This window comes from Crassostrea angulata, chromosome 7 (assembly GCF_025612915.1).
Source record: "Crassostrea angulata isolate pt1a10 chromosome 7, ASM2561291v2, whole genome shotgun sequence".
Lineage (NCBI taxonomy): Eukaryota > Metazoa > Mollusca > Bivalvia > Ostreida > Ostreidae > Magallana > Magallana angulata.
Window position 1 is genome coordinate 55355701 of NC_069117.1, and position 19326 is coordinate 55375026.

At 33.4% G+C, this 19326-nt stretch overlaps 1 protein-coding gene across 4 annotated transcripts; it reads right to left on the reverse strand.

Moving 5' to 3' along the window:
• Positions 1-574: 574 nt before the first annotated feature.
• On the reverse strand, positions 575-14405 carry LOC128191482 (alpha-(1,3)-fucosyltransferase C-like). 4 transcript variants are annotated; one of them, XM_052863581.1, is made up of 3 exons: positions 14255-14405; positions 1694-2836; positions 575-690 (listed from the first exon to the last, which is right to left on the reverse strand). In XM_052863581.1, the coding sequence occupies exons 2-3, from the start codon at positions 2834-2836 to the stop codon at positions 631-633; spliced, it is 1203 nt and encodes a 400-aa protein (XP_052719541.1). In that variant the 5' UTR covers positions 14255-14405; the 3' UTR covers positions 575-630. The 4 variants fall into 4 exon arrangements, with proteins under 4 accessions (XP_052719541.1, XP_052719542.1, XP_052719540.1 ...); XM_052863582.1 differs by lacking the exon at positions 14255-14405 and adding an exon at positions 11759-11778; XM_052863580.1 differs by lacking the exon at positions 14255-14405 and adding an exon at positions 3481-3604.
• Positions 14406-19326: the final 4921 nt, after the last annotated feature.

Here is a 19326-nt window from a genome sequence, read left to right on the forward strand (position 1 = left end):
CTACATAACCCGCGTTAAACCCGCTAACGCGGGTTTTGTATTTTTCCTGCAATATCGCTACCTTCATATCCCAAATGAATCACCAAAGAAAGCATTTTATTGTTTAAATGGGATGCATTTTAACTGTCGTGAAGGCCTGTCCCCATTCGGAAACCTCGGCAGATTCGTACCTCATCTATTTTTATTTGCGTTTTCAAATTATGAAATAAACACTATAAATAACAAATTTCACCAATTCTCACTCATTACAGGAATGATTATCCTTTGCAGATATATTCATTTGGATAAATGAGTGCAGAGGTTTGATCCATAACACTTTTGTCTGCAGCAATGAAGAGTTCATTAAAAAAACAACTCCTGACGAAAACGTATTCCGTTCTAATTAGTCCCCGTTGAAATCATTATTACTATTAGTTTATTCACTGAGAGATAGGTCAAAAGAACAAGACTGCTCTGAGAGAGAGAGAGAGAGAGAGAGAGAGAGAGAGAGAGAGAGAGAGAGAGAGAGAGAGAGAGAGAGAGAGAGAGAGAGAGAGAGATATTTCTGCTCTCATAAATAAAGAGAGATAAACACTTGTTGCGATAATCATTTAATTGACACAATAATGGGTTTTTTTCATCCACCGTTAGTTATAGTCCGATAGGAAACAGTATCCATCGGTCTATCCATGCTCTAATCTTCTGAACAAACTGGAATAAAAGTAAACAAAAATCATTTACAGCCACTACAGGATCCTCTACATCCTTAGAAAAAGATTCTTAAATCAACATGAAATGATTCAGAATATTTCTAGATAATTGTGTAAACATTAAAGGGAAAGCCTTAATAAAATACTAGTATTGGGTTTGGATAAATAATATGAATTTCATATCGTTTGGCAATTTACTAAAATGGATAAATGGTAAGTAATTTTTCATAATTGTCACGTTGAATCCTTTTTTTTCTTCATTTTTATGATGTCTCCACCATAAAAAATAACAATAATACCAATAGCAGGACGTCCTTCATATTGTTTTATATTTCACTGTATGAAAAGTTTAAGTTTGAATATAACAAATAAAAAAATTTCCATCCATAAAAATATGTTATAAATATAGCCTATTTCAGAATTACATGGTCTCAATTTCAAATTTTTACTATACATTTTTGTTTTGTTTTTATAACTACCAAGATGTTTCAATTGGGTATCCAACATTTTAATGTGAGTTACCTCGTATCATGGTTTTTGTTGGGGTTTTTTATCGGTTATATGTTTGTAGATCTTTTGCTTTAAACTTTATTTCTCTTTTTGCGACGTTATTAATATTTTAAACATTTCTTTTGGTTTTAAATCTGGTGTTATCATGATAGAAATGATCATCTTTAATGGGTGAACATGTATAATTTATAGACAATGATTATCATTTGCAATGGGTATTGGTATGCTCCAAAGTTATGGCGTTTTCAAGATCTTGAGTAGTAGATTGCGGTTTGTTTAAGTCTAACTGTTCAAAAACATTCTGAAAAAACAGATGAGTGATAAATATATTGAGTGTTTGAAATTGTATATTAACCAATACATCAAGCCATGAATTCACTTTAATAAAATTTTATTTCTCCTTTACTATTGATATTCAAACTGCCTTTGACGGCTTTTATGTCTTAAAATCTATATGAAGGGCAGTTTGTTTGGAACCTTAACGTTATTAGTACCTTATATTTTGGACATATGTCATTGGTTACCCATCCACTGAATTTTGAGTACACTTGGCGCCTTACTGTTGACTGGTGTAGCTTTTGACAAAGATTACAAAACGAGTGGAAATGTGACGTTTCAACATCCAGTTCGTGTCTCCATGTCAGGTAACTGTAGTACAGAGACTGGTTGGCAGCAACGGATTTCAGGTATTTGGCCAAGTCTTTAATTGTGTGAAAGTCGTATAGATTTATCACGTGACTAGAATTAACCCTTGTCTCCTCTTGACCTTTGACCCAGTTTACCACAGGTACCACGCCTTGTTTCAACGCAAACCACAATTTTTCAGTAACATAGTCTTTGCAATGGCTATTTTCAAATGAAAGCTTAAAAAGATAGTCTTGGGCTTTTTCAGTGGATAAACACCCCTGGGATCTAACATCGCACTTTAAATGTCCACATGAACCGTAAACATCAATATTTACATATTTCTGCAATTCTCTTACGATTCTATAACGCTTTCCAAAGTCATCGCATCGACTAAACACTGCGAAGGCAAACTTTGTTCTATTTAAAAATGGTTTTGTTTTAGTATCTGAACGTCTTCTAATAAAAGATCCATATGGTGCATACACAGTAGAGTCTCTTCTGTAAGACATAGTCCAATTAAAGATGCTGTTAAGTTCAACTACATTTCTTTCTATAAGTATTGTTGGTTCCATTAAATATATTATCCATATTTGATCTGGATTCCTCTTCGGTAATTGATGTACGTGTAAATCATATCTCTGATAGTGGAACAGTAGAGCATCGCTATATAACGCCCCCTTCTCATTTACAGCCCTACACTTGTGAGTGCAGCTCAAAAACGCCGAGTTAATGTTGTGCAACCAAGAATGGGATCGGAAAAAAGTAGTCCACACCGCCACGGTTTTCTCACTCTGATTTGAAAAGGTCATTTTATCAAAAGTGGTCAAATATGGTTGCTCGCTATTGAATGTTTCTATAATTTGATTTCGCACATCATTTGAATCCTCGTAGAAAATTACAAGATATAGGATAGACACAACAACGCACTGAACCAAACATATAATTTTAAATATTTGTAGAGCTTTGAGGCAACTGACTCGCTTTGTCCAACACTTTCTCTTGATAATCATCTGAAAATTAGAAGATGTAAATTTAAGTCGGTCTATCTATCTATCATCTATCTATCTATCTATCTATCTATCTATCTATCTATCTATCTATCTATCTATCTATCTATCTATCTATCTATCTATCTATCTATCTTTCTTTCTTTCTTTCTCCTTCCATTCAGAATTAAGCATGAGAGGATTTGCACTTTCTTGAACAGAATAGTTCAGTGGTTGAAACGTATTACTGATTGCGGAAGCTGGCAATTGACAATAGAAAGGAAATGTTCTAAACGCCTTTCCTGTTCATATACTGAGTATTGTATTTAGTACATTTACATGTTACTTATGAAGAATGACACGTATAAAGATTGATTAATTTATAGTAACAACATCTTTTGAGAAACACAATTCTATGTACCTAATGAATAGTCACACGAAAACATTGAAAACACTTAAACTAGTATTAAGACTTCAATCTGTTCACATTTTACACTTGCCTATTTTTACTATACTGTATCATATAAAATGACAGAAATCATTTCCTGTCATGTTGTAGATTTTGAATTTACTGGGTGGGTGTAACGTAAATTTTGTATTTACACCCAACCAATAAATTCAAAATCTACAACATGAGACCTTCATACCGTTATATATCAAATCCTAACCTGGACCAGGGACGTAGGAGCGGTGAGCTTTGTTCACACAATGAGACCCGTACCACGGATTCACTAGCTCCGACAAAGTACAGTGGCACGTGCTTTAGTAGAGGCAAACGATTACTGGCTAAGTTTATTATTATAATCACTACATTTTACGGCAATCCATGCATATCCGGGATTAAATATAATCAAAGTACTGAAAGGACTGAAAGACGGGGTCAAATTTATCAATTTTACAATAAATTTTCTTTACCCGTGTTATCTGGAAGTAGTTTTACTCCTTTTCATATATTCCTACGCTTGAAACTACTCGATCATTGTTCTTTTGTTCCGTTTTTGTGATAAAATAATTTAGAATATTACATTCAACGCCGATCAAATTTAATGAGACTTTCCAAAAAAAAAACTCATTGAATAAACTTTTTATAGGTAAAATCGTTGAATCAATTTAGAACTATTTCTTATGACTCAATGAATACTCCGGATGCATTCGTACATCATCGGGTCATTCCGTAGAAAGGCCGGATGTAAACAGAGTATGAATAAACATCAATCGCTTTATTCATTTTTGTTTGAAAGAACTGTTAGACTTATCTAAGAAGCATGAAAAAAAAATAATTCAACTATTTTCAAATATTGATTCATATTTATCAAATCTGTGTACAGAACGGTCAGAGTAATTTCTGCACTATTTTTCTTAGCGTAGATTCAATTGATGTGTTCTACGCGTGCCATCCGGTTTGAGTCTCCGACTGACAGTAAACTAATAGACGGGGGTCACGTGACCCTATCTAAAAATACGAGTGTCGAAAATAAACACTATATTGCGAGTTAATTAGATTTGTCTGTCATTATAAAATTTATACAGAAAACTCATTTTCCAACAGGCGGAATACACTTTAATGCCAGGATCTAGTTTAACCACAGTAATTTGTACATGTATATCAAAGATAACAATAAGTGAGTAAGACGGCAAAAATATACATTTTGCAATCATTATGATTCGTAGTGCAATAGCTCTAAAAATTTGACGAATCATGATTGTTTTGTTTTGGTACAAGACAGTATGGAAGGCGGCAAGAAACGGGATGATTGGCGAGACTATTACGTCTTTTTAGAGAAACCGTAGTCATTTCCAGAAGGGTTGTATTTTGAACGTAGGAATAGGTTTGCCATGCCTATTTTTATCGTAAAGTAAACCGATTGGAGGGTCGTAAATGCACAATATACCGGAAACCATGTACTAAGGCGATTTGTCGTTTTACTTGCTTACCATCCAATACCGTTATTTTTATCAAAACCCACGCTCCAAATTCAGTAATAAAAGTAATGTTTGTCCAAAACCAGAACCTGTTCAGCAGAGCGAGTGCTCACCAAAATTTGCGTTGCAGGCATAGAGGATTTTGGCGAGCACCAGTGAGTACCTGCTCTATTGAACAAGCTTTTTGTCAACCGTTTGTGACAACACCACGTCAACAAGCGTAAATGCGCCAGCATTATTTACAAAAACGTTTACGGTCGCTGCGACCACGCAAGGCAAATTACATGTATTAGCTGTCATGAAAGTTTCATTCATCCTAGAACAGTTTTTAAATATTGAAACGCCGTATGGCATGGGGTCTGCTACAGAAAACCTTAAACAGGACTGTCCGAATAAAAAACATTACAGATTGCAATGAGCTAGTTAAATGCTGAATCAACGTCAAAATTGAACACAGGTCAAGTTTTCCGATGAGTCAAGATTAAATGTAAGCAATGCAGATGGCAGATGTAAAGTTTACAGTCATTTGCTTGAACGTTTCGTAGACAACTTTGTCGTTGAAATAGACAGATTTGGGTGGGGTGTCGATATGGTCTGAGGTTCCATTAATAACCAACCACAATTTTCGTTCACAACTAGTCATTTTAATGGAATCCTCACTGTCAGGAGGTATGTGAACTAACTTCCGCCCAAAAACGCAAAAACGAGGTTTGTTGTATATATTTATTGAAGTGGTCCATCAACAACTGAAATGACTACCGATCTTATTTAACAAAAACTCAAAATGTGTATAGTTGAGTTATTTTTGCACTTTTTTTAAGAAGGGGAAAGCTTAAGCAATTTCTTACCACCACTGTACTGAAAAGATATAAAAGACTTAAAAAATTATACCTTTCTCCATAGACTTCAATGTTAGCTTCAAGATGTGATAAATTTGTTCCTTTTTAACTTTTGTTCAGTTTCAAAGATGAATGACCCTATAAAATCATACTAAGATTTTAGTGTTCGAACTACCAATATTTGGTTTTAAATATAATAATTATGGATGTAATACCTTGAAGTGAAGCTATGCATTAAGTCAGCATAATTTACTGATTTAGATAAGAGTTCTGACACGATAATGACTTCAAATCCCTTTCATTTGAAATGTATCTAAATTTTTTATAACATGTTCAGGAATAATAATTCATTCATTCATAATATATAATACGAAGAAACTAACAGGTGGCCCAGCTAAAGTGGAAGAACAGAAAGAAGTGGAATACACTTGTAGGGTGGCAGTTATTTCAAGAACCCTGTCTTGAATTCTTAGAAGTAGGTAGAGTGAATCTTACAACACAACTCTGATATGTTAAATTTTAAAATGTGTCATTATGAAAATGTATGAAATAATGTCATTATTTTGATTGTAGATAATCTGTGAATCACATGTGTTGCGCGACATTTTCCCTGAAAAGAAAAAGTTTTCCCTTCGGTTGCTATGTTTGTATTGATGTAAATCCATTGGATGTACCACTTGATGTGCTTGCAAGTCACTCCACTTCTCGTCCAGTATACATGATGTACCCACAGAAAGGATATAAACATAAATTATACAAAAGTATTTGCTTTGAAAATGCAAAATTTAACATGGACTGAATCCTACCATATGTATTATATGACAGTGTTGATGTATTGTTAACTGAATGGGTTACTCTCAATAAATACACACTTGTTTGAAATTTTTGTTTGTTTATTTTTTTCCTCTCTCCCTCGTAGGTTTTAAATTTTTTAGTGACGTTAAACGTAGAATTAATTCTAAACAGCCTTATACTTTATAAGAAGAAACTGAAAATGATCCAACGGCAGTATTTCAACAACGACACACGGCCAAAAACAGATAGCAAAAGGTCACCTGTGTGACTCACAGTTGGAAGTTTATTGCCACTATAATTACATTACTGGCGAAGATAAAGCTTTCAAACTATGATAAGAATTTGTTGACTTGCAGTCACCACTAGTACTCAATTAGTCCAGATTATAGTGTTTGTAGCAGATCTAAAAGCTTCTTCAGTTCCAGCCCAATGGAAAATTGCAAACGTAATCCCTGTATTCAAAAAAGGCGCCAGCAATATCGTTAGCAATTATAGGCCGATATCATTATTAAGTGTTCTTGGTAAATGTATGGAAAAGTGTATTTTCAAACATTTATACAACTTCATTCTCACCAACGATATTCTTACACCGCACCAATCTGGCTTTAGACCAAATGATTCTACGGTCAATCAGTTATTAAGTATAACTAGTGATTTTTACAAAGCAGTCGATCGGGGTAAAGAAGTTAGAGTTGTATTTTTCGATAAAAGCAAGGCTTTTGACAAAGTATGGCACATTGGTCTACTGTACAAGCTTGAAAAATTAGGTGTTAGAGGAGAATTACTCGAATGGTTTAGAAATTACTTACATGATAGAAAACAGTATGTCGTAATCAATGGTAGCAAATCAAACATTGGCCATACTAAGGCAGGGGTACCCCAAGGTAGCATATTTGGTCCTTTACTTTTCCTTATATATATAAATGACTTGGTCACCAATATTAAATGTATGGTCAAATTATTTGCTGACGATACATCTCTTTATATTGTTGTTGATAATGCTGATACTTCAGCATGTTTATTAAATACAGACCTTGAAAAAATACATAAATGGTCAAAACAGTGGCTTGTGTCTTTTAATCCAACTAAAACGGAATGTCTAACCATATCTTATAAAGTCAAGAAACCCTTCCATCCCTCCCTAATATTTAATGATGTTCACCTGAAAGAAGTAGAAACCCATAAACACTTAGGAGTTATTCTTAGTAGTAATTTGTTTTGGAATTTACATGTAGATGAAACAGTTAAAAAAGCATATTTGCGCCTTGGTATGATGCGAAGACTCAAGTATATTCTTGATAGGAAATCTTTGAAAAAACTGTATTTTTCTTTTGTAAGACCAGTCTTAGAATATGCAGACGTTATATTGGACAACATACCAGAATACTTGGTAAATAAAATTGAAAGTATACAATTGGAAGCAGCCAGAATAGTTACGGGAGGGAATAGACTGGCATCCAGACATCTGTTATATAAAGAAACGGGATGGGAACCATTATCGAAACGTAGGGAAAATCATCGTCTTATTCAACTTCACAAAATATTTCACAATATGGCTCCTAATTACTTATTTTCTATCATCCAATCACAAAAAACTCAAGGACATAACTACAACACGAGAACAATGCACCCAATGCGAGAAATCAATACAAGAACTAAACTTTATTTTAATTCATTCTTCCCAGCTACAATAAGACAATGGAATGCTTTACTCCAAAATGAGCAATCAAATTCTTCATTACATTGCTTTAAGACATACTTACATACCAGTATGATTAAAATCCCAAATTATTTTTATTTAGGTACCAGAATAGGCCAAACTCTTCACTCCAAACAAAGACTAGAATGTAGTGGTCTTAATCTACATTTGTTTCAAAGAAAATTAATCAACTCGCCTCTTTGTATTTGCAGCGAAGTTGAAAGTACTGACCATTTTTTATTACACTGTAATACATATTCAAGAGTTAGGATCAATACAATCCTGACACTTCCATATTTTCTTAATGTTGAATTATTGTTATATGGTAACGCTAATTTATCTGAAAGTGAAAACAACAATATTTTTCACCTTGTCCAGAAATTTCTTGTTGAAAGTAAAAGGTTCTGAGTTCACCTGTTGTTTTACTATAACTACTGTATTACATTAAATACCATATTTGATGTACCTGTATGTTCGCAGATATATAATGCTTATTTAGAGCTACTAAGCGACATTATGGTTCAATATTGATACATGTTAAAGTAACCTTAGTCTATTAGTATAGACATTATTTATTGGTTTGATACAATTGTCCCAATACTCAATTCCAGCTATTCTTTTCTCGCCTTTCATTTTCTTTTTTCTTTCTCCTACATTTTTCCTAATCAATGTTTATGTGCAATGTTATTGTAATTGAAAATTTTACCCACCTCTCATTTGTAAAATGACGAGAGCGAGATTAACATAAGCCTTTTGGCTTGTTTCTCAATCTTCTGTGTACTGTTATTATAATATGTATGATGAAATTCACTAAATAAATATTGTTTAAACTAAAAGCTTCTTGTTTTTTTTCAACAACCAACAAATACCATGTTCTATTCTCTCTTAAATACTTGACGAAGACTAAGTAATAACGATCTGATCGCAACAAAAATTATTCCTTTGCATTGATATCGCTTTTAAAACGCCTATCTTTAGTTTATTAATCTTACTATTCTCATTTTGGAAAGCCTGTAACACATATAGTTATGTATTATGCATCGATGTACTAGTATCTTGACAAACGTGTACAGATCACCTGCACTCTTTTTAATATAATTTAGTTAAATACATGCATTAACAAAAGAATGGATCATCACTTGAATTGTTTTGTTAAAGTCCAGGTATGAACGCACACAAACAAGGTGTGGATCCGTTCTTACAAACAAGGTGTGGATCCGTTATTACAAACAAGGTGTGGATCCGTTCTTACAAACAAGGTGTGGATCCGTTCTCACAAACAAGGTGTGGATCCGTTCTCACAAACAAGGTGTGGATCCGTTCTTACAAACAAGGTGTGGATCCATTCTTACAAACGTTCTTCGCTCATACAAGTTAAGGATGAACCAGAGAACAACAAAAAATGTTGTTATTTAGAAATACACTTTCGACACTTTCTCTGCTTTTACTTATACCTGGTCTTTTGCGTGTTCCTAAACCATCAAGAGATACATGAGATGTATCAAGAGATACATGAGATGTATCAAGAGATACATGAGATGTATCAAGAGATACATGTTATGAATTCCAACCAACTTTAAACTTTCATCGAACGTGTTGTATGCTTACCTTAAAATCTTTAATGAGAGAGAAAATTGTCTTCTTTTAACTTTGCGACCGCTTTATATCTAGGTTAATTCAACGATCAATGATTTCGATTAAGTAGAGAATTGAGTCCCTGGTATATTCACCTTTATTTAAATATGTACCTTAGCAATTCTGGATTGCAGGGTGTTTACAAGGGGTATATATACCTTGCTTCGTCGTAAAACATCCTTGTTGGCCAAAACAATCAAGTGATATATAAACGATTCTGGAAACTGATGCAATGACAGATCAAATGTATTCTTTCAATAAAAACTATAATCTTCTTTTGTCGAGAAAATGGTCCTCCGTTTTTCTGATATTTGAATATTAAAGTATGATAAATGCATTATCATTTATTGTTGTAATAAGGTACATATAACAAAATTAGAATGCTAGGAATCCAGGTCAGGGGATGTCATGACAATTTGTACATATGAAAAGAAATTCTTAAAAAACGTAAAATGAGGCCTTATCCAACCTTATTTTTGTCATCCTTTACTGCATTCTAGTTTGGGCTTCATTCTGCTAGTTTTTAATTTGCGACGTGCATTGAAAAAAAATTATATTTGGATAATTATGCTTTATCAAAGAATACATTTATTGTAAAAATGTCTTTTAGAATAGTTTTTGTTAAGATTTTATACATTTATTTTCATATTCTTGCGATGCCTTAATATTATGCGTCTTTAAAACAAGTTTTTTCAAACGTCACAAAAAGTACGTGATATCAGCTTTAATTCACTCAATAAGTATAGATATCAATGCTGAGATATTGAATGTTCTAGGTTATACGTCTTTTTCGGAATAAAAAAACGTTTTCGTATTTGTTATCAGAAGATGATAATGATGAATTCAGTCGTTCTTTATGCTACACCGGTACGTAATTCTGCGACAAGCAACATTAACCTTTGTTTTGCCTTTAAGTAAGTTTCTTTTATTTTTTATCTGTTTTAAAACATAATTAATTTTCTTGCTCCTTGTTGTAATTTGTTTGGTGACAGTCACCATTCAGGACCTTTATTATCTTACTTATTCATGAACACAATGATACAGTGTACATGTCACTGAAAGATGGTACACGGAAAGTCGTCCCTCTAAATTGAATTTAACATAATTTACTTCATTTTTGCAACACTCATGAAAATTATTTTCTAACAGCAGACATCAAAGGGTTATAGGTACCGATGCAACTACTTATTTTTCGTTTCAACGCATTATCAACCGGCAAACAAATGCCCATCATTGATACATACAATAGAAATAATGAGACTTCTCAACAATTTCGACACACATCCGGCAATTTGTTATTGCCTGTTGTGTATTAAAACGGGGAAACGGCTGGTTTTTTGTCTCTTGGTTATAGATATTGACCTCAGAGTGTTATGTATACTGCATGTAGAAAAATACAGTACATGTACAAGTATTTCTATATTTCGAATTGCTGGGAAGGCATGACATCAGGCAATGACAGATGTCCTACTGACCCGGCTTGACCCGAGCGTAGCCTGAAGATTATTCTTTCTAGCCCTAAACTTGCTAGCAGGATCTTATTTAATTTGACTAATATAACTAAAGGTCTTACATTTTTTCCAGAGGGTTGGAACGATTATTTTGTTTTGTTTTCCGGGGGGGGGGGGGGGGAGGGGGTTCGAGCGAGGCCTATTTTGGGGGATTTTATAATGTGAATTTAATAAATCTGAACTTCCGGACCCCATCCCCACTTACTCCGTGTAACATATAATAAACTGCTTACATATGTAACAAATAAATCGAAGTTGTACAATATGATCAGTGGCGAGTAACCATAGCTACGGGTATTGCTTGAAATTAGGGGCTCTCCAGCTAATTTTGTAAATCAATTGAGTTTAAAGTTAAGAGGGTAGACATATATAAATAGATATCGTTCGCAAAAGCTGGGGAGCGCCTATTGCAAGGGTCATTTAAAAGAAATCGCCTATAAACAGTTGATGACCTCAATATATGCATATTGATAAAAAACAAACGTATTAATTTATAGGTCATATTCAATAGAAGTTTGGGTATTTTGAGATAGATGATACTTACATTCCTGTAGTTCGCCCAAGTTTGATTATTCTATTCAGCAAGTTCTCAATCCGTTTTGCAGAAGTTATAGGCATCACAATTCTGAGCGTGCTGATGATCTGAAAGATACCCCCATGGTAACTGACCAGTCTTACACTGGGTCACTGTGCTGTTGAACTCTGTTTTTATTGCTTGGTCGCCGAGATTGACCCAGATAATTTTACACCCCACAGCAATTAATGGCGAAACGATATAACTCCTTTAATTAGAAATGTCACTTCCTGCTATATTACTAGAAATCTTTGCCTAGATGTAGATTAAAAGTTTTAACAAGTCATTTTTCCTGACACTATTCGAAAGTTTGATAGTCTGAGTACTAATACCAGGAAGCTACTTCATTACGTATTTTTAAGAAAAAACTACAGAGCCTCTTAAGTATGTCTCTTTTGGTAAAAGATTTTTAAATATCATTCCTACGAAATTTATAGGCATAATTGTGTTCTCAATTATGATCTTTATCAATGTAATATAATAGCCACCCCAATGTGTTCATGTAGAAGTTTAGAAGATGCACATCACTTAATTGTTCTTCTTTTGTAAAAAAAATATTCATTATCAAGACAATCATTTATGCATAATCTTTTATCGTTGAACTTTTTGAATATTATTGATGTGCATTTGATATTTAGGGGTGACAAAACTTTATCTTATGATGAAAATGTAAAAATATTTAAAGTAGTTCATACATTTATACAAAAGTGTGGAAGATTTATCTAAGTTTTTAAATGTATTTGCATAACTTTCTTATCCATCCTAATTCTAGATTTGCACAGTATGACAGCATTCAAAAACTAGTGATTTATTTCTATTTTATTCAGTGTATTATATATAACTATATCCTTTTGGCATCATTAGTCAATAAGATATGCTCAGCTCAATTCAGTGGCAATATAGTATTTATTTAAGATCTCATCATGTCCAGATCTAGAGGGGTGGGAGCTTGAAACCCCCGACTCCTTTGATTTGCAGGGCTATTACATTTATACGGTAAACCTGGTAAAGAAAAAAACTATGTTGTTGGAAATAAAGAAAACTTTCAAGGACTCGTGTCTAGACAATATCTATTTTATCTTACCATTCAGAAACCATGTGGACTTCATCAACAACAATAGCTCCAACAATATCCTGGTACAATTTGGATCGCAGCAGTCTGGAAAACTTAGTTTTAATTAAAGTTTCTGGATGAGAATATATTAAGATGAATTTTCCATTTGCCAGTTGTTCGAATGGAACGTCAGATTCAGTCGTTCTTCATGCTACACCGGTACGTAATTCTGCGACATGCAACATTAACCTTTATTTTCCTAATATAAGTAAGTGTCTTTTATTTTTTATCTGTTTTAATACATAATTCATTTTTATTGCTCCTTGTTGTAATTTGTTTGGTGACAGTCACCATTCAGGACCTTTATTATCTTACTTATTCATGAACACAATGATACAGTGTACATGTCACTGAAAGATGGTACACGGAAAGTCGTCCCTCTAAATTGAATTTAACATAATTTACTTCATTTTTGCAACACTCATGAAAATTATTTTCTAACAGCAGACATCAAAGGGTTATAGGTACCGATGCAACTACTTATTTTTCGTTTCAACGCATTATCAACCGGCAAACAAATGCCCATCATTGATACATACAATAGAAATAATGAGACTTCTCAACAATTTCGACACATCCGGCAATTTGTTATTGCCTATTTTGTATTAAAATGGGGAAATGGCTGGTTTTTTGTCTCTTGGTTATAGATATTGACCTCAGAGTGTTATCTATACTGCATGTAGAAAGATACAGTACATGTACAAGTATTTCTATATTTCGAATTGCTGATAAGGCATGACATCAGGCAATGACAGATGTCCTACTGACCCGGCTTGACCCGAGCGTAGCCTGAAGATTATTCTTTCTAGCCCTAAACTTGCTAGCAGGATCTATTTTAATTTGACTAATATAACTAAAGGTCTTACATTTTTTCCAGAGGGTTGGAACGATTATTTTGTTTTGTTTTCGGGGGGGGGGGGGGTCCTTGCGAGGCCTATTTTGGGGGATTTTATAATGTGAATTTAATAAATCTGAACTTCCGGACCCCATCCCCACCACTGACCCCCTCTTACTTCGTGTAACAAATAATAAACTGCTTACATATGTAACAAATAAATCGAAGTTGTACAATATGATCAGTGGCGAGTAACCATAGCTACGGGTATTGCTTGAAATTAGGGGCTCTCCAGCTAATTTTGTAAATCAAATGAGTTTAAAGTTAAGAGGGTAGACATATATAAATAGATATCGTTCGCAAAAGCTGGGGAGCGCCTATTGCAAGGGTCATTTAAAAGAAATCGCCTATAAACAGCTGATGACCTCAATATATGCATATTGATAAAAAACAAACGTATGAATTTATAGGTCATATCCAAAAGAAGTTCGGGTATTTTGAGATAGATGATACTTACATTCCTGTAGTTCGCCCAAGTCTGATTATTCTAGATCTATTCAGCGAGTTCTCAATCCGTTTTGCAGAAGTTACAGGCATCACAATTCTGAGCGTGCTGATGATCTGAAAGATATCCCCATGGTAACTGACCAGTCTTACACTGGGTCACTGTGCTGTTGAACTCTGTTTTTATTGCTTGGTCGCCGAGATTGACCCAGATAATTTTACACCCCACAGCAATAAATGGCGAAACGATATAACTCCTTTAATTAGAAATGTCACTTCCTGCTATATTACTAGAAATCTTTGCCTAGATGTAGATTAAAAGTTTTAACAAGTCGTTTTTCCTGACACTATTCGAAAGTTTGATAGTCTGAGTACTAATACCAGGAAGCTACTTCATTACGTATTTTTAAGAAAAAAACTACAGAGCCTCTTAAGTATTTCTCTTTTGGTAAAAGATTTTAAAAAATCATTCATACGAAATTTATAGGCATAATTGTGTTCTCAATTATGATCTTTATCAATGTAATATAATAGCCACCCCAATGTGTTCATGTAGAAGTTTAGAAGATGCACATTACTTAATTGTTCTTCTTTTGTAAAAAAAAAAATATTCATTATCAAGACAATCATTTATGCATAATCTTTTATCGTTGAACTTTTTGAATATTATTGATGTGCATTTGATATTTAGGGGTGACAAAACTTTATCTTATGATGAAAATGTAAAAATATTTAAAGTAGTTCATACATTTATACAAAAGTGTGGAAGACTTATCTAAGTTTTTAAATGTATTTGCATAACTTTCTTATCCATCCTAATTCTAGATTTGCACAGTATAACAGCATTCAAAAACTAGCGATTTATTTCTATTTTATTCAGTGTATTATATATAACTATATCCTTTTGGCATCATTAGTCAATAAGATATGCTCAGCTCAATTCAGTGGCAATATAGTATTTATTTGAGATTTCATCATTTCCAGATCTAGAGGGGTGGGAGCTTGAAACCCCCGACTCCTTTGATTTGCAGGGCTATTACATTTATACGGTAAACCTGGTAAAGAAAAAAACTATGTTGTTAGAAATGAAGAAAACTTTCAAGGACTCGTGTCTAGACTATATATTCTTTATCTTACCATTCAGAAACCATGTGGACTTCATCAACAACAATAGCTCCAACAATATCCTGGTACAATTTGGATCGCAGCAGTCTGGAAAACTTCGTGTCAATTAAAGCTTCCGGATGAGAATATATTAAGATGAATTCTCTATTTGCCAGTTGTTCGAATGGAACGTCAGATTCCAGACATTCTGAACTAGTGAAATCAATTTCCTCTTCATCATCAATACTTTCTTCATATGTAAGACCATGTGTACCCTGAAAGAGGGACATATATACTTACTAATTTATATATTGTTATATTTGTCTCTAATGAAATGAAATCGGTATATAAATAACAGAATGATCAATCATTTGACAATGTTAAAATATCTTGTTAGGGCTTGTCTATTCTCTTTTGAGAAGTGGACAGGCATAGCCTACATCCACTTCTCTTCGCAAGTCCTCATATTTTGATTCTGGAAAATGTGTAAATGTCGGAACCACTTACGATTTACGCTTCAACCCATGTTTCGACTCCAGTTTCCCTGAATTTTCGTAACAGACCTACTATTTCTACATTTTAAACATTAATGCATCCACATATCACCAAAAAATCAACATTAACCCGCTGTCAAATCATTTTCGCAACTTCTACATCCCGGCTTTGAATTTTGTGTATCACATTGTTTATCTAGGTCAGCGCAGATTAAATGTTTGTGTTTTGGATAAAATTGGAAACCAATTTAAGAAAATAATACCGATAACGTTACTAAATCAACTTCAACTTACAACGTACAAACAAATACTGAGCCACAAAATTACATTATGTACAAAGTGGTATTTCTTCCTTTTTTAATCATCTCTTTTAGTGACAAACTATTCTCTATACACCTGTTTTTAAACATTAATTAATATAGTATACAAGAAAGATTAAAATAAAGGGTTTTGTTGTTATATGTGACACAATTATTTACTTATTTAATCTACGTATTTTGTTAATTTGTATTGAAATGTAAATCTATTCTTTATACCTCTTTAAATGAAAAGAAAAATACCTTTAATCTAAACTCTACAATCAGAACAATATTTTCCGTATTTTCCGACTCTAAAGAATCGGGGGGAATAAGCCGTTGGAAATGCCCACGACCTTCTCATACCTCTAATAAGAAGTTATAAACGTACGAGTTAACTGGGCATTTAAACGGTGGACAGTAATGTCCAAAAAGGCGTAACTGTGCTTAAATTTTATAGTATTTACGTATACTTTAAACTGGCAAGTTTGAATTGACAATCACGTACTCATTTAAAGAGTTTGAATACAAAAATGTTGATTACTTTCTAAAAATATTTTATTTACTAATTTACCTCAGTCATCATGTACAACCCCTAACGCAGGGGAGTCGACAAATAGTAGGGGGGGGGGGGGGTCGATTCAACCATTTGTAGTAGTCGATTTTTTCCGCTTCGGAAACAGAAGGAATTTAGGTAACACCTTTTGTAGGTATTTAAAACAAGTTTTTCCAAAAAAAAAAAAAAATAAGTGGCGTCGGAATCAAATTGAAAGTGGGGGGGGGGGGGGGCTAGACTTGTACAAAATATTGATAACAATTGTTAACAAGACTCTCAAGGATTCAGAGATGGAACGTTTTACCTTCCCATTTAATTGTTTCTTGCATGCACAACAACCATCTGTTTACAATATGAAATCGTGCAAACTCAAAGAGAATAACATACATTTCATATTTTATAAAAGTAGGATAAAACGCATATCAAATAATTTCAAGTTATTATTAGCAAATTTTTAACTATTAAGAAAAGAAAAGAAAAATAAATTTTAACAATGTATATTATTCAGTATAAAAAGAAAATTACATTTTAACAATGTAAACAAAAAGATAAACAAAAAAAACCAAAACGCGAACGATTCGAACATCCGCTTTTACAGTGACATTTGTTCAAAGAACTCCTCGCTTACCACTACACCGCCGATTCGCTTGTTTAGAGGTTATAATATAGCTGATTGTATTGTTATCAGTATCACCCCTGCGAATGTTATTGTCATTTAAATTTTAAATCACGTGGTTTTATTTGACCCTTTCAGTTTCACAGTAACAATCGTGCCTCGTGTTTATAGTCTATTTTAGAGAATCTAGGTACTTGTAGTCAAATATAAATTCTAGAGGTTTATTGATTTTAAACTTTATCTTCATTAATTGGTGGGTAAAATGTGTCCTAGATATAAATGTGACAAATGAATACAAAAATAGTTTTTTTTTCTGCTGTTGCGACAATTAGCATGCGCAGTAGACATCTCCCCTAAGAATTAATTTTCGAACCGCGCCTGACCTAGTAATAACACTAACAGTGAAACAGGCTGTACTATTTTATGCAGAATGTTCCTTGAAAATGGCTCGATAAACTAAGTTTTTATGCAAAACATTCACCCATTATTTTTTTTTAAAACATGGTATTGCACACCACAAGCATCAAACACGACTATGAATTTATTTAGCAACCCAATGTTTATGTTATCAACCACTCTACACGTGGTTAAACACGAACGATAACTCTGTTTCGAGTATCATCGTTTAATTTAAAAAAACCCGCTAGATAATGAAATAAGACATACATCTTAAAAGATATTGATGTTTTAACATAAATCAAAGTAGGATAAGATATGAAAATCGACCAGTACTTACGTATTTTGAGAATATTATCCTAACACTTATACTTCCGCTCGAAATTTAACAGGAACTAAACAAATCTCGGTGAAGTTTCGTGAACTTTAATTCGAGCACCTCTGGATTTATAACATGCTTAGCAACGATAAAGAAAACATTCCGAACACATTCGCAGGGGTGAGTATTACGCAAACAACTGGACTTAGCCATTTGAAGACCAATCTTAAAAATTTAAAGAAGAAAACTTACTTTTTACCATAGAGTGGGTTTTCGTACCATTTTTTGGACAATCGAAAAAGATAGACGTTAATATGTGTTATCAATATTCGTTCTTTAAAAAATGGTACCACTCTATGAAAAAATAGAATTTGAACATCCGATTTCTATATCATTTTGTTGCCAAATTAGCATATAACTATTTTGTTGTCTTAATAACAATTAAATGTGAAGTTACTTTTTGTGGGTTATGGCAGCACTGAATGTATATGATCACATATGTTTAATAAATGTAACAAAAGTGAAATTTGTTAGAAAAAAAAATGTTAGTTTTTTAATGGACCTATGTGGTTTTTTCATCTAATCGAAGAAAGTGTCACCGGAGAGTAAACTGAAAGAAAATGCGTGAAAACTTCTAAAATTGTTGCCGATGTTTAAATTTTGCAGGTATTCCTAAAAACTACGGTCCTTTCCCGATCTAATGATACCTAGAGTGCAAGGTTTAACGCCCGAGAAGAATAAATACGAGGCGACCGAAATCGGGAGGTAGCGATTTTTTCGAGTTTTGATTCCTCCCTTGTGTATTTTATTGTATAGAGGTGGTAGGTATAAAATGTTGAAAAAACTTCGTGACGAGCCCCTGTGCTTTTACCGTATCCTGTAGGTAATATAGAAATACAGTCGTTTCCGTCATATAGTGTTTTCAATGTTTGTAGCTGTTTTTATTTGAGAATTATGTGTTTTTCTTGAAATAGAGGACAGTTTTTTAATGCAAACTCGATACACTCATCAAATGACGCCATTTTGAGAACTATTTTTTGTAATCGGCACTGTTTCCATGTGAGTGATTAAACGGCCGCATTACAAATGCAGGTATCACAACACTATTTTTTCGAAGGTTCACGTCAAAACATGGCTGAGTGAAAATAATTCCCAAATTCCCCTTTCTTTTTTAGGAGTTTTCCGCCAGCGACAGGGACTGTACTTTTTTATGAGATAAAAAACAACATGTAAAATGCCTGATTTTCCCACCTTTGTAAAAATACGAGGTCACTTGAATTTTTGATGCCAGTTGTTTAGGCAGG

What these genes read in the sequence shown, in the direction of transcription:
- LOC128191482 (XM_052863581.1), bottom strand. Translation starts at nt 2,836, where the DNA reads ATGATTATCAAGAGAAAGTGTTGGACAAAGCGAGTCAGTTGCCTCAAA. An exon ending in ACATATGTCCAAAATATAAG is followed by an intron (nt 691 to 1,693) that starts GTACTAATAACG and finishes CTTTTATTCCAG; the next exon opens with TTTGTTCAGAAGATTAGAGC.